This window comes from Sphaeramia orbicularis, chromosome 12, assembly GCF_902148855.1.
Source record: "Sphaeramia orbicularis chromosome 12, fSphaOr1.1, whole genome shotgun sequence".
Lineage (NCBI taxonomy): Eukaryota > Metazoa > Chordata > Actinopteri > Kurtiformes > Apogonidae > Sphaeramia > Sphaeramia orbicularis.
Window position 1 is genome coordinate 54690427 of NC_043968.1, and position 14133 is coordinate 54704559.

Here is a 14133-nt window from a genome sequence, read left to right on the forward strand (position 1 = left end):
GCTGACACAAAAACACAAAATGTGGCAGTGGACGGATGTGACATGGTTGTTACGGATCCCATCATACTGATGCTCGGCAGCCATGTCACCGTTTCCACAAATGATCCCTGTGCAAAAACTAGGATCAGAATTATTTATTGTATAGTTTATCATCATACTAAAGAGTAAATAACAATATAGAATTGTTATTTCTTTATAAAAATGCTTATTATTAGAAAACTGTTGATGGATCAGCACCATACTCCATATTGCAACCTGTAAAAATAAAACGTGATATGTAGTATATAATCTTGTAAGATAAAAACTGGGGAATCTAAAAGAATAGAATATTTGTTTTTCAGGTAAATCCAGTTAAAATACAACTTGGCCATTTGTGACAGGAAAATATAGCATTGATTGTGATGAAATTGGACATTTTTGACCTGAAAACACAGTTCATATGACCATCAACATATGGCAACAGAACTGAAATCCTGTAAATTTACATAACTTGCATTTACCAACACAAAGTTCCTTTGGGGATTCATTTATATGGATTTCTTATGCACAAAGACATAAAAAAGACCTCTAAGCAAATTTTAGCTGACAAATATTTTTTCTTTTAAAATTTGGTGGGTGCGGCTTACATTTAGGTGCAGCTTACATTCAGGTGCGCTCTATAGTCCTGAAAATACAGTAATATAAACCTAATCATAACTAACAGCATTAATGACTTATATCAATAAAATACAGCAGAACACACATCCAAAAATTGCAGATCTGATGCAAATTCTGAGGCAAATCTCCCTCCAGTTTGAATGTCCATGATGCTACTGACTGTAAGGAACACAACCTTCGTCATAAAAGTACATGTATGTATTATAATATGTATTTAGTATCTTTTAGAAGAGAAAATAGCTGCACCATTTCACATTCATCATGCAACCTTTCACACAAGCACTCTTAATATCCCATTAACGGCATTAACAGGAAAAGACTAGAAGAAAACAGAGCAAAAAAAACAGAAAAAAAGTAATTTTCTCTGTGTTTATTTCACTTAAAAGGAACACGACCGGGAGTCTTAAAATACTACAAAAGCTATCAGTTATCCCTTCCATCCATATGCCTTTAGTGCAACACTAATGAATGATAAGATAACACTTCTGTAGGTCTGGACTTGAAAACATGTCTGAAAATAGGTAGTAGAACATGATGAAACACAGATATTAGAACTGTACATATTGTCTTTCAACTTTTCCTGCAGATCTACACTAAATGGACAAAAGTATGTGGACACATTGAATTCAGGTGGTTCTTTTCTAAAAGGGGTCTGGGAACAAACAAAACAAGAAAGATAAATGTCATAATATAGTTTTATATTGTGATAAATATCATTGCATTGGTTAGTTTGGTTTAAATTGTTATCTTTGCTTTCAAAATGCCTAAGATGTTGTTTTTTTTACATAATTTCTCTCAACATTGATTTGTTTAATCCATGACTATGATTTTAAATGTTCTGCCTCGAAAATTTTAAAATATTTTTCATGCTCTGACTGTAAATAATAATTTTCTACCACAACAAACCATCTACTGTCTTCATATCTCACTTAGGAAGATAAATATTGGTATTTATAAACCATAAGGACAAAAGTATTGGGACACATCATGGCTACAGCTGGAAGATGTCCTGTTCATGCTGATTTGAGACAGAAACATCCATATTTCCTCGAAGTTTAATGGGAGATTTTTTCTTCCTAAGTGAGACGTGAAGAACGTAGATGGTTATTTGTGGTAGAAAATTATTATTTACAGTCAGAGCATGAAAAAATATTTTAGAAATTTAGAGGTAGGAAATTTTAAGAAATATGGGACCCCTTCTTAGATGAAGTGTGGAATAGATAATGGAGCGGACCTGACTGCAACCTTGGGTATTCCTATAATAACTGAAGGGACTGGTATTCTGATACCACAGTGTATTATGGTAAATGTTTTATTGTCCTGGCCTTGGTCTTTTGTCACCCAGAAAGAGTTATAATGTAACAACATATCCTGTATAACAAAACTGACAGTACTCTATGGTTTTTGTAATTCTTTTTATTTGTTTGTTTTGTTGTTTTTGTGTTTTTTTGGTTGCTGTTTTTTCTTGTTTTTTTTTTTGGTTTTTTTTACACTTGATTTTCGTATTTTTATTTATATATTTTCTTATACCTACATCCTGTTGTATCACTGTAAAATGTTTAATGGGTGAAAAGAAAAGAAAAAACAATAAAAAGTGAATCACGCAAAAAAAAAAGAAATTTAGAGGTAGAGCATTTAAAATCATAGTCAAGGATAAAAAAAAAAAAAAAATCAACGTTGAGAGAAATGAAGTAAAATCCATCTCTGAGGCATTTTGGAAGCAAAGATAACAATTTGAACAAAACTAACCAATGCAATGATATTTATCACAATATAAAACTATTTTGTCATTATTGTTTTGTATCCCAGACCCCTGTTAGAAAAGAAACACCTGAATTCAACATATCCCAATACTTTTGTCCATATAGTGTACATCCAAAAAGAGGCTGAAAAAGAGAATGCAGGGGTTCAACCTGAATGTGATATTGTAAATGTGATAAATAATGTATCCAGGTGACGTGTGCTAACCCCAGGATGGAACTTGAGCCTGGACTTACCCAACACCATCAGTGACACCTTGAGCGTGTCCACTCCAGGCGATTTCTTCACTTTACATTGATAAGTTCCACTATGTGCAGGTGATAAAGCGGCAATTGAGAGCGAAGCGTCACCTGTTGAGGGGTCACTGGCAGCAAAGGTCAGCCCTTGTGCAACAGCACCGTCAGTATGAATGTACTTACTACCTCCAGCGTAGGACATGAGCTGATGGAGAACAGAGAGCATCATGGGTTAACATTTGAAAACAGTTTAATACAAAAAAAATCACAACAGCACATCCCAAAAACTTCCTTTTTTTGTGAATAACCCACATGAAATGACTTAGTGCTGAGTAATGTTATTGAGTTTTTACTCCTAATTTACATTTTTACCAAGAAATAATACAACAAATGTCCTCCTGACATCCAGGTAAGCAAAAGTTTTGGCTTTTTTTTGTACCTTAAATAACAGGAAACAGCATAATGCAACAGTTTTTGTTTTTTGTTTTTTTTTTTTGAAGTAAAGCTGTGAAACTCCTGTTCCCTACAAAGGACAAAAGTGCAAAAGTGCAATGCTGGGTCTCAAGGGAATATGTGCCATGTATACTACAAAAACTCAAAATCTTACCAAGTGTATTTTTCTCATTTCTAGTCAAAATATCTCATCACACTTAAAATAAGACATAATTACCCAAAGAGTAGCTTTTCAGTGAGATATAAGAATTGAATTAAGCAAAAAAAATTATCTTGAAATAAGCCAAATAAATAAAAAAAAAATCAGCCAATGGAACAAGTGAAAATGATCATGGTAAGATTTCTTGAAATAAGATTTTCAAGCTCTATTGTCTAAAAATAAGTTCTTAAATCTCACTGAAAAGTTACGCTTTAGGTGATTATGTCTTATTTTAAGTGCGAGGAGATATTTTGACTAGAAATGACAAAAATACACTTGGTAAGATTTAGATTTTTGCAGTGTATCTACTATTCTCTGTCAGGAGTGTTTTCCTATTCTGATTCTTAATGTCCTGTATGAATTTTAATACGTCACAGGTTGCACAGCTTAAAGAACATGCACATTAAAACATCCAACGGCTAAAATTCACTTAGGGGGTCAAATAAGTGGCCATTTTTGTCTAAGTAAAACAAAAAGTTGTAAGAAATGCATAGAACTGTGTTGAAATAATGCTAATATATTTGTGCACAGACTACTGATATTATTTGACAGTGGAAGCTCTATTTTCAGAAATATTGGATTTTGAATAGCACGTGTATGTGAAAACTTTTGCTGGTGGACGGACGTGACATTACCCATGATGATCTGGTCAGTACCAGTACTTTATTAGTAATAAACTTATATACTTACTATTGCTAAGTCTCCTCTTATTCATAAATGTTAGTATTGTGGATCTAAAACAATAACAGCTGACACAAAAACACAAAATGTGGCAGTGGACGGATGTGACATGGTTGTTCCAGATCCCATCATACTGATGCTCGGCAGCCATGTCACCGTTTCCACAAATGATCCCTGTGCAAAAACTAGGATCAGAATTATTTATTGTATAGTTTATCATTGTACTAAAGAGTAAATAACAATATAGAATTGTTATTTCTTAAAAAGTGACATGTGACATTCTTAATGTATGTATGTGCGTAACATAAGCAGGATGGATCAGCACCATACTCCATATTGCAACCTATAAAATTAAAACATGCGATATGTAGTATATAATCTTGTAAGAAAAATTGGGGAATCTAAAAGAATAGAATATTTGTTTTTCAGGTAAATTCAGTTCAAATATAACTTGGCCATTTGTGACATGAAAATCGCATTAATTGTGATGAAATTGGAGATTTTTGAGCTGAAAACATAGTTCATATGACCATCAACATGTTGCAACAGAACTGAAATCCTGTAAATTTGCATAACTTGTATTTACCAACACAAAGTTCCTTTGGGGATTCACTTATATGGATTTCTTATGCACAAAGACAGAAATAAGACCTCCAAGCAAATTTTAGCTGACAAATGTGTATAAAATGTAGTAATGTTCTACTATTCCTGAATTTTCTCCCATTTATTTCCAATGGAAAGACGTTGCGGAAAACACCATCTGTTACGTTCACTGTTCTTAATGTTGTTCATAGCTTATCAAAATACTCCATCTAGCAGCCATTGTCAGTTCACTTTGTTTAGAATAGTAGAAGAAGAATCAGACAGGAAGTCGTTAAAAATGTTCTCACTGCAGTACATGGCAGCTCCACTTTCCTGAGTTTCTTTCATTTTGGTGTTTGTTAAAGCATCGTCTGTAAGTATTATATGGTAAAAGTGATTGCACTCTTTATACAGTGTTGTTTGGTTGCACATTTGAGGGTTTGAATGTTCCCAATGCTCTATAAAATGTATAAAACTACTATGCTAATCGTTATGCTAACCTTGATGCTAACTCCGATGCTAGCGGTCTCAACTCATTGTACATATGTGGATGTACTGGTTGTAGCCTGTGATCATTATTTGACATGAATGCTGATATGGATATTTCCATTTTTCTGTATTGTTACAGTTTCACCAAAATAATTATTTAGTAAACTCCACTGATCATCCCCCGGAGTCTGTGAAGTTTCTGGATTCATGTTTAGCAGTTTGGATAGCTGGTTTAGTCACTAGCGAGGCCATTTACACCAGGGGTCTCAAACTCATTTTCTTTCAGGGACCACATTTAGCCTGATTTTATCTGCAGTGCGCCGGACCAGTAAATAATAACATAATAACTGACAACTCCAATTTTTTGTCTTTGTTTTAGTGTAGAGAAAAAAAAAAAAAAATAATGAAAATACTTACTTTTATAAACTAACCAAACAAAAAAGATGTTAATAACCTGAAAAAAACTGAAATTTCTTAAGAAAAGTAAGTGCAATTTTAACAATATTCTGCCTCAACTTATCATTTCTACATGTGCGTTATGGATCAGATCTACAAAGACACTAAACACTTAGTAACAGGCAGAAAATTGTGCTTAATTTCCTTTAGACATTTCAGGTTGTTCATATTTTTTCAGGTTATTCACATTTTATTTTTACAGGATAGTTTGTAAATGTAAATATTTTCATAATTTAATGTTATTTTTTACACTTAAACAAAGAAAAAAAAAATTAAGTTGTTAATTAAAGATTTTTTTTTTTTTTGCTTAATTCAAGATTTGTTTATGGCTTAAATTACGATTTTTTTTTTTAATTAATTGAAGATTTTTTTTTCTTTTTTGCTTATTTCAAAATTGTTTCCTTAATTCAAGGTAATTTTTTTTTTCTTTTTTGGTTAATTCAATTCAAGACTGTGGAATTCTCGCATTTTGCAAATTCACCACACGGGCCAGATTGGAACTTTTGACAGGCTGCATGTGGCCCCCCGGGCCGCATGTTTGAGACCCCTGGTTTACACCATCTCTGGAGCCACTTTGTCAGTTTTGTTGAGACCTTAATCTGGTGATAAGACCTATTTTGATACACAGTATGGATGTTATGAAATTAAAGTCAAAGTTTTATGATTTTTTTTTTTTATTTACTTTTGTCACTAAACATCCACAGACGCCCCAAATCATCCACAGATCTAAAGTGTTTAACAAGCATTGAAGCGGCGATATTGTCGATACATGTAAGTAATAGAGGAAAAATGCAGTATTGATTCACCAGTAAAACCCATGTAGTTTGACAAATGACAGTGGCTGGAAGTGTCTGTTTTTATTTTCAGCATATGCTTTGCTGAAAAAGTCATTTTCTGTTCAGCTTTCTCTAGTTTGATATAAAAACCTTTGAATTTACTCTGAGCTTTTATAAACATCTACCTGATCAGTAAATTAAAAATTAAAAAAAAACCTTATTTTCACTGAAAATACAGTACTGAGTAACAGATGGTGATTATTGATGTAATTCAGGAAAGGTTTAATGTAGAAAAAAATTCATTTGGAAGTCACAGCAGTCACCAGTGCACCATATTTATCACAAATACACCCACATGTGTCCTCTTTCAGACAGAATAACTCCCAAAGCGCAATTATTTACAAAACCTGCACTACAAGGAATTCCAGCCAACTGCTCCAATAAATCAGGACAGACTTTTTTGTCCAAATTTTGACTAAACCCACACATTATTTATATCCATATTTGGGCCAAGTCTCCCCTCCCTCACGATGAAAAGACTTTTCTGATGTGAGGTATTCACTGCGACTCAGAAGCCTCTCTAATACTTGTCACATGTTTCACAGTAAATCTATGAAAATGGGAGCTGTGGAAAAGGGACAAACCTGCAGCAAAAAGCAGTTCCATTCATTATGTCTGCCCATGTTTTGTAGTATCATCAACATGACATGAATAAGTATCTGACAGACACAAACATTCAGTTTCCTTGATTTCTTTATTCGCTCTTGCTCAAGGTAATGCATTATAAACGTAACTCTGAACTATTCTGCAATCATTTCTATCAGCTGTTCTTAGATATTTACCTCCATCAGGAGGTACTGTGATCACTTTGCTTTGTGTGTGTGCGTGCGTGTTTATGTGTTTGTTTGTTAGCAAGATAACTCAAAAAGTTATGGACGGACTTTCATGACATTTTCAGGAAATGTTGATACTGGCACAAGGAACAAATGATTAAATTTTGGTGGTGATGGGGGCGGGCAGATCTGTCTTGGCGGAGGTCTGCGCTCTCCGAATGCTTTTCTTGTTCTAAACTGTTATTAGTGAAATTTTTGCATAGACCAGACTCAGTTACAGTGGCCAGCAAGGGCCAAACACACTGCCCAATGTGTCTCAGTTAGAGAAAAGAGCTGCAAGTACAGAAACAATGCAAATTCACAAACTCTTAACACAAATCTAAACAAGAAAAGCACTCAGAGAGCGCAGACCTCCACCAAGGCAGATCAGTGGGCTCCCGTGCTCCACCCCCACCCCCGATCACCACCAAAATTTAATCATTTCTTCCTTGTGCCACTATCAACATTTCCTGAAAATTTCATGAAAGTCCATCCATAACTTTTTGAGTTATCTTGTTAACAAACAAACAAACAAACATGCATGCATGCATGCAAACACACAAAGCAAAGCGATCACAATACCTCCTGGCGGAGGTAACGAGGTACAGAAAGAGGAACGTGGTGCAAATGAAAAAGTCCGCTGCAAGAAACAAAAACATATGATCACTGCATGAAAAGTAGGGTTTTGTCAGTAAATGTCACTGTAAATTGCTTTGGAACTTCCAGTTAACACCTATTAGTGGGAATTTACAGTCAGCACAGAATATTCTGCCCAACTGCCTGGAATTGCTGTGAATTCCCAACCCCTGGTTAGAGAGCCTAGGCCAGGGGTCACCAATCCTGGTCCTCGAGGGCTACTATCCTGCATGTTTTAGATGTAGCCCTCTTCCAGCACACTTGATTCGAATGATAAGCCTATCATCAAGCTCTGCAGAAGTCTGATAACGACCGTCAGGTGTGCTGGAAGAGAGAAACATCTAAAACATGCAGAATAGTAGCCCTCAAGGACCAGGATTGGTGACCCCTGGCTGAGGCAATAACCCCTCCCCCAGCCCCTTGGACTGTGTGAGGTTTTCGTCTGTAAATGGCCATATCCCCCACCTCTGATGGCCCCTTGCTGGCAGTTTAAGCCTTACCTGAACTTCTCAGTAAACTGATGTTAAATACCAGGAATCATTGAAGTTGATGGGTATTTATGGGGCCGATAATCTGGTTGTTCATCCTGTGTGCATAATCATCAAATGCTCTACAAAGAGAAAAACACTAACCACTCACTACAGTGGAAGTGCTCCAAACCTGTAGGAGGTGCTGTGAGCAGAACAGCTCAATGCAGAGACACACAAGATGGAGAGAGAGACGGAGAACAGCTGACTGACAGTGTTTCAAACTACAGTGGGAACAAACTGAAGTTACGGCGTAGCGCGGTCATGTGACTTTTATTTGATTCTATTGTACACTAGTCCGTTGTCTATAAACGCTGCCCCCTACAGGTTTGGAGCACTTCTGTTGTAGTGACTGGTTATGCAGCGTTTTTCGTTTGCAGATGCTTTCTTGGTTTGCATTGTTTCTTTATTTGCAGAGCATTTGATGATTATGCGTTTGTTTTTGTCTCTTGCAGAAGATTTTTTCATTTGCACCACATTCCTCTTTTTGTACCTTGTTTAGACTTGTGTTTGAGTTTGTGAATTTTCTGTACTTGCAGCTGTTTTCTCTGACTGAGACGCATTAGGCCATTGCAATGTGATTGGCCCTTGTCAGCCGCCGTACTCAATAGATTTACAGTCTGTGATATTATTTTATTACACGTTGTACTATTATCAAATCTGCTGCTGTTTTGCTCCATTATGCACCTCCTCACCTCATATCATTACTATAGTCTACTTGTAGGTTTGTAAGTAGGTTTGATTTATATGTTTTTTCCATTCTAGCTTATCTTTTACACCACTTATTTATTCTTATTCTATTTTTACCTCTTTTTTATTGCATGGCATTTAAATAGCAAGGAGAGAGAGAGAAAGAGAATATTTATATGTCCTGTGCATTTAGTAAATTGGCAATAAAAAAAGAAAATCTTTGGAACTTTAAAAAATTTGCCATTTCCCATTGGAATATATCTTACTGATTGTGAAAGTGCTGTAGCATGATATGCTGGGTGCAAAGGTTGGACCGGTGGTAGCAGTAACAAAGAGGGGCTGGACTGGGGCTGGATCACATTGAGGGCTCCTGACTGTGAAGGTCTTAGCATATGATTGGCACAGTGGTGGTCCGTCAGGGCCAGTAAGGCCTTCTCTGCTGGCCTTAAAAGAATAGAATCACTGACCCACATTTATGCACTACCTGCTGAGTTATGTTCATTGGATTTCTTTCTTTGATAAAGGTTTTCAATGTTGCTACGTGAGATAGTCTGTAATGCAATGGCCTTTTATATTGTTTTTTTTTTTTTATAGTATTGACGGTAGAGTACTGATATTAAAAGATGGATTAATTCAGGTAGAGCACCACGGGAGGCCTAAGAGTGAAATACATGATCTGACACTGGATTTGCAGAATGAATGAATGGGGGCATCATCATCACCATCTTTTAGTCCTTAGGGATCCATGGACATGGCCCCATAACTCAATCATATGACATTTTCAACGTGTTGTAGCGTCGGAGGTTGGTCACATTGACCACTGGGGGCAATTGCATTCAAAAGTGCGGACTTGAAACATTCTCCCACTTTTTATTTGAAGTTGATAGAGCAAATACAACTGGAGATATGACGGTTTGAAACCAGAGCAAACAAACGTGAGTAAAAGTATGAAAATGAGGTGGGGGGGGGGGGGGTTTATATTTCTGACCATATCTTCGTAACTTTTTGCCCTTTTTCAAAATGGAAAAAAAATTGGCCAAATCTGCGGATTCTAATCCAGAGATTGCATTAGCATAGCAGGTAAGGGTGAGAATGACCCCCACCTGAAGCGGATTCAGAAACCAGGAGGACCGGGAGAGGGGTGGTGGGGGGAGGGGGGAGAAAACCAGAGAAAACGCCTACGTAAAGATATGCTTTTATGTCAAATATTTGAGTATAGTTTTAATTTATTACAATGTTAATTTTATATACCTAATATTTGGAACCAATGTTCACTTTTACAGTCTTTGAAAAGGTTCGTTAAGCATCTTTGTGTTATTTATGCAATAAATTATATGCATTTTTCAAATCGGATTTTATATTTTTTGTGTGTTTTGGCCTTTTGTGTTGATATAGTAGGTTTAAGTGAAAAAATAATAGGCAGATGAGATAGATGAAGTTGTGCTGAAAAAAAGACACCAAACATGGGTATAGTAAACATTTCTAAATATAGTATAAAAAGGTAAAATCAAAAGTACTCAAAAACGTCCAAAATAGGCTCAGACCCCTAAGGGTTTAGACATCACTTCCATCAGGTTTCTCACTGTATTTGCTACCCACACCCCATTTTCCACCACAGGAATATTTCCAGGAACTTTTACTTTACCAGAAACCTCAGCTCATTTCCACAGAAAAACTTTCCCTCGACTCCAAACTTTCACTGAAAAATCTTCCTGGTAGGGGGGGTAGGACTTTTCAGATTCCTGGAATTCTTGGGGGTGGGGCTATGTCCTGAAGAATGCTGATTGTTGGAACACGCTTACATATGCTCAAAAGAAATCAACAGGTTTTCGAGCAGTTGGTGAGCCTCATTTGAATACATTTTCAGGAACTTTGAGATGCGATGGAAAAACACTCAGATTACCAGGAATTCTTTTACCCAGGTAAATAAGTAGTGATAAATGTTCATGGCATTCTGGTGGAAAAGGGGCTCATGTGCATGAAACCACTGGTAAAATGCCATTCGGAAGTGACTTACTTCCTGTTGATTGGAATTAGGTCAGGGGTGTCAAACATATGGCCCGGGGGCCAAAACCAGCCCGCCAAAGGTTCCACCCCGGTCCCTGGGATGAATTTGCAAAGTGCAAGTTAGGGCATCAAACTCAAAAATAATATCATAATAACCTATAAATAATGACCACCATTTTTTTCTCTTTGATTCAGTGCAAAAAACATTAAATTATGAAAATGTTTACACGAACAAACTATCCTTTAACAATAAAATCTGAATAATCTGAACAAATGTGAAGAAAATTAAGTGCAATTTTAACAATTTTCTGCCTGTTACTAAATGTTTTGTGCACATGTATAAATGATAAGTCGAGGCATAATATTGATAAAATTGTACTCATATTTCTTAACAAATTTCATTTTTTTCAGGTTATTCACATCCTTTTTGTTTGAATAGTTTGTAAATGTAAATATTGGCGTAATTGAATGTTATTTTTTGCACTAAAACAATTTGGAATTGGGCTGTCATGTTATTATTTTACTGGTCCGGCCCACTTCAGATTAAATTGGTCTAAATATGGCCCCCAGAAGAAAATGAGTTTGACACCCCTGAATTAGATGTTCATCCATATTAACTGTACATCCAACATTGGAGGCATTTCAATGATTATTTTCCTTTTTTTAACACCGTTTGCACTGTTTTCACTCTGCTGCTTACCATCTGATCTTTCTGCGTTGTATCCGGACTGACCACAGACCATTCAATGTCGAGCTCTCCGGTGTCTGAGGGGCTCGGTGTGTAACTGCAGCCCAGAATCACATTCTCCCCCTCAGCCTTCTGAATTGTCCGTGGGCCGTTGGATGCAACCTGCATCCCATGTGTCCACTGTAATCCTTGGAAAATTCATATACAAGTATTTGATTAATTTAGAGACATGTAAACACTGTTTCTTAATCCCTTTCTTTATTACTTGAGGATTAACTTCTTGTGCATTCACAGTCCCCCTCAGCCATCGTGTTCATGCACAGCTGTATGGATTCTGCCTGTACAGACTCCCATCTGACTGAGAAAGGAAAATATAAACCTGCATGAATAAATAGAACTGCAGCAGGAGAATGTTATGCATCAATAAAAAGGATGAACACATAATGTACAAGGCCCGATTATATTACATTTTCCTTTCACTTATCTATTGGATTTTTAAATTTTCTATAAATGTAGAGAATTGGCGAACAAGAAGCAGGCTTTAAAGGATATGCATCCTTGATGTTAAATGCAGTACACAGAAGACACAGTACATGAATTCATCAGAAATGAAGTTGTTGTTGTGTAATATGTTGAATCATACTTTTTTTCCACTGCATTCATTCTAAAGGTATAACACTTTTATTATTGCAGTCTAATGACCTCCACCAAGAGGTTGTGTGAGGTTTATCTCTCAGCAGGATTTCACAAAAACAATGATTTCCATTAAACTTAGTGGGGCAGAGCTTTGGATTATCTTTCACTTTAAACGGGCAACATGTAGTATTTCTACTTTAAAATATATTTTTAAAAAATCACCTAAAATAATAAGTGGAGACGTGAATTGAATTTATTTACAGCAACGGGCTGGGGGATTTGTGTGACCACTAGCGGGAGTAATGAGTCAAGCTGCTGGTGTCCCATGGTGAGGAAAATGAACACCATGGGACCGTTGACAAAAGCATCAGAAAGTGACCAGATGGAATGAGAACCAGTAAGAAAGAACTTTTAGAATCAAAGAAAAGAAGTGATAAAAATTGAAGCCGTTGCTTTCACCAGTTGACACAGCTCTAAATGACACAGCAGAGGCTAATGAAGGTATAAACTTATTATGGGATGTGTTGATCTTTGCTAAGTTGCCAGTTGATGACCTAAGTTTGTTGATGACCTTGATGACCGCCATTGGCAGTCAACAGTTAACCTACAAAGACCTAGGGCGTTTTCACACAGCATACTCGAGTCCATATCCGAGTACGTTGGACCCCAAAGTCCGCTTAATTTTATCCATGTGAATGAAACCGTTCTGTGCTCGCGTACCATACCCGAGTCCAGTTGTGGAGGTAGTCCTGGGTCCGGACTACCCGTACTCCAGCACAGTATGTTGCCGTGTGAATGCGATCCATGCCGGAGATTGGAAGTGACCTAATCACCACTCCAACAATGGAAGTGGGTTAAGCACCACGAGACCATAGACGGCGCTCCTGTTGTCTCCTGAAAAAGCCTCGGATCTGCGCAGCACATGCTCGCCTTATCGACCGAACCACTCAGTGATATATCAGGGACAACAAAAGTCGCTCTGCTTCTCTTTGCCTCAAACAGGCTAACAGATAGGTAAGAGTTTGTCTTCTTCTGGCTTCCTTGTTTGTTGGATAGCGACAGAATTTCTTCCACGTCACCACCCACTGTTTTGGCCCTGTAACACCCATTCGTACTCAGGCATGGGCCACAGTATGCATGTGTGAACGCAACATTTGTGGGAAAGGTGTGAATGAATCCAAGTACGGTATAGACTCAAGTACGCTGTGTGAAAACATCCCTAGACCACCATCTGTGAATCACCTTTAATTACTGGTTCTACCCATATGCTTAAAAAAAAAAAAAGTCCTGTAAAGTTGAGTTTCTCAGCGTTAACTGAGTATCCAGGTCCCCAGTGACTGTGTTTAATTTCTATCACAGTACAGCACTGATCCATCAGAATTTCTTAATTGGAGTCAATAAATGGCTTTATCTCACTTAGGAAAGTTAGATGTAACAAAAAGTCATTTGGAACTCTAAAATATCTACAGTGCATTTTGTAAACAAGAAAATAACTTTCTAAAGGTTCTGTGGGAGTTACAGAGTAAACACTATTTTTCAGCAGTTACTTGTGTTAACTTCTACACAACAAAAATTGGAGAGTTGAAATTTCAGGGTTAAACATTTGAGAGTCAATTTTCACTCTCAAAGTGTAGTTTTAACTCACTGTGAGTTAAATGTCACTCAGAGTTGGGGTTAATGAAAAGACTTAGTCAAGCCTGTGGAAATTAACTCAGGAGAAGTGTTGTTTTGCGTCTCTCCATAGTTAATTTGCCTGGCCCCTGCATTTCAAACCAGGTGAACCTGTG

At 36.7% G+C, this 14133-nt stretch overlaps 1 protein-coding gene across 1 annotated transcript in view; it reads right to left on the reverse strand.

Annotated features, from left to right (window-relative positions):
* Positions 1-13152, reverse strand: part of vsig8a (V-set and immunoglobulin domain containing 8a) — a 77662-nt gene extending 64510 nt beyond the window's left edge. The window contains exons 1-3 of the mRNA XM_030148357.1: positions 13072-13152; positions 11723-11890; positions 2655-2859 (exon numbers count right to left, since the gene is read on the reverse strand). Coding sequence (XP_030004217.1) covers positions 2655-2859; positions 11723-11890; positions 13072-13152 — 454 coding nt within the window. The remainder of the gene's footprint in view (positions 1-2654; positions 2860-11722; positions 11891-13071) is intronic.
* Between the last annotated feature and the right edge of the window lie 981 nt (positions 13153-14133).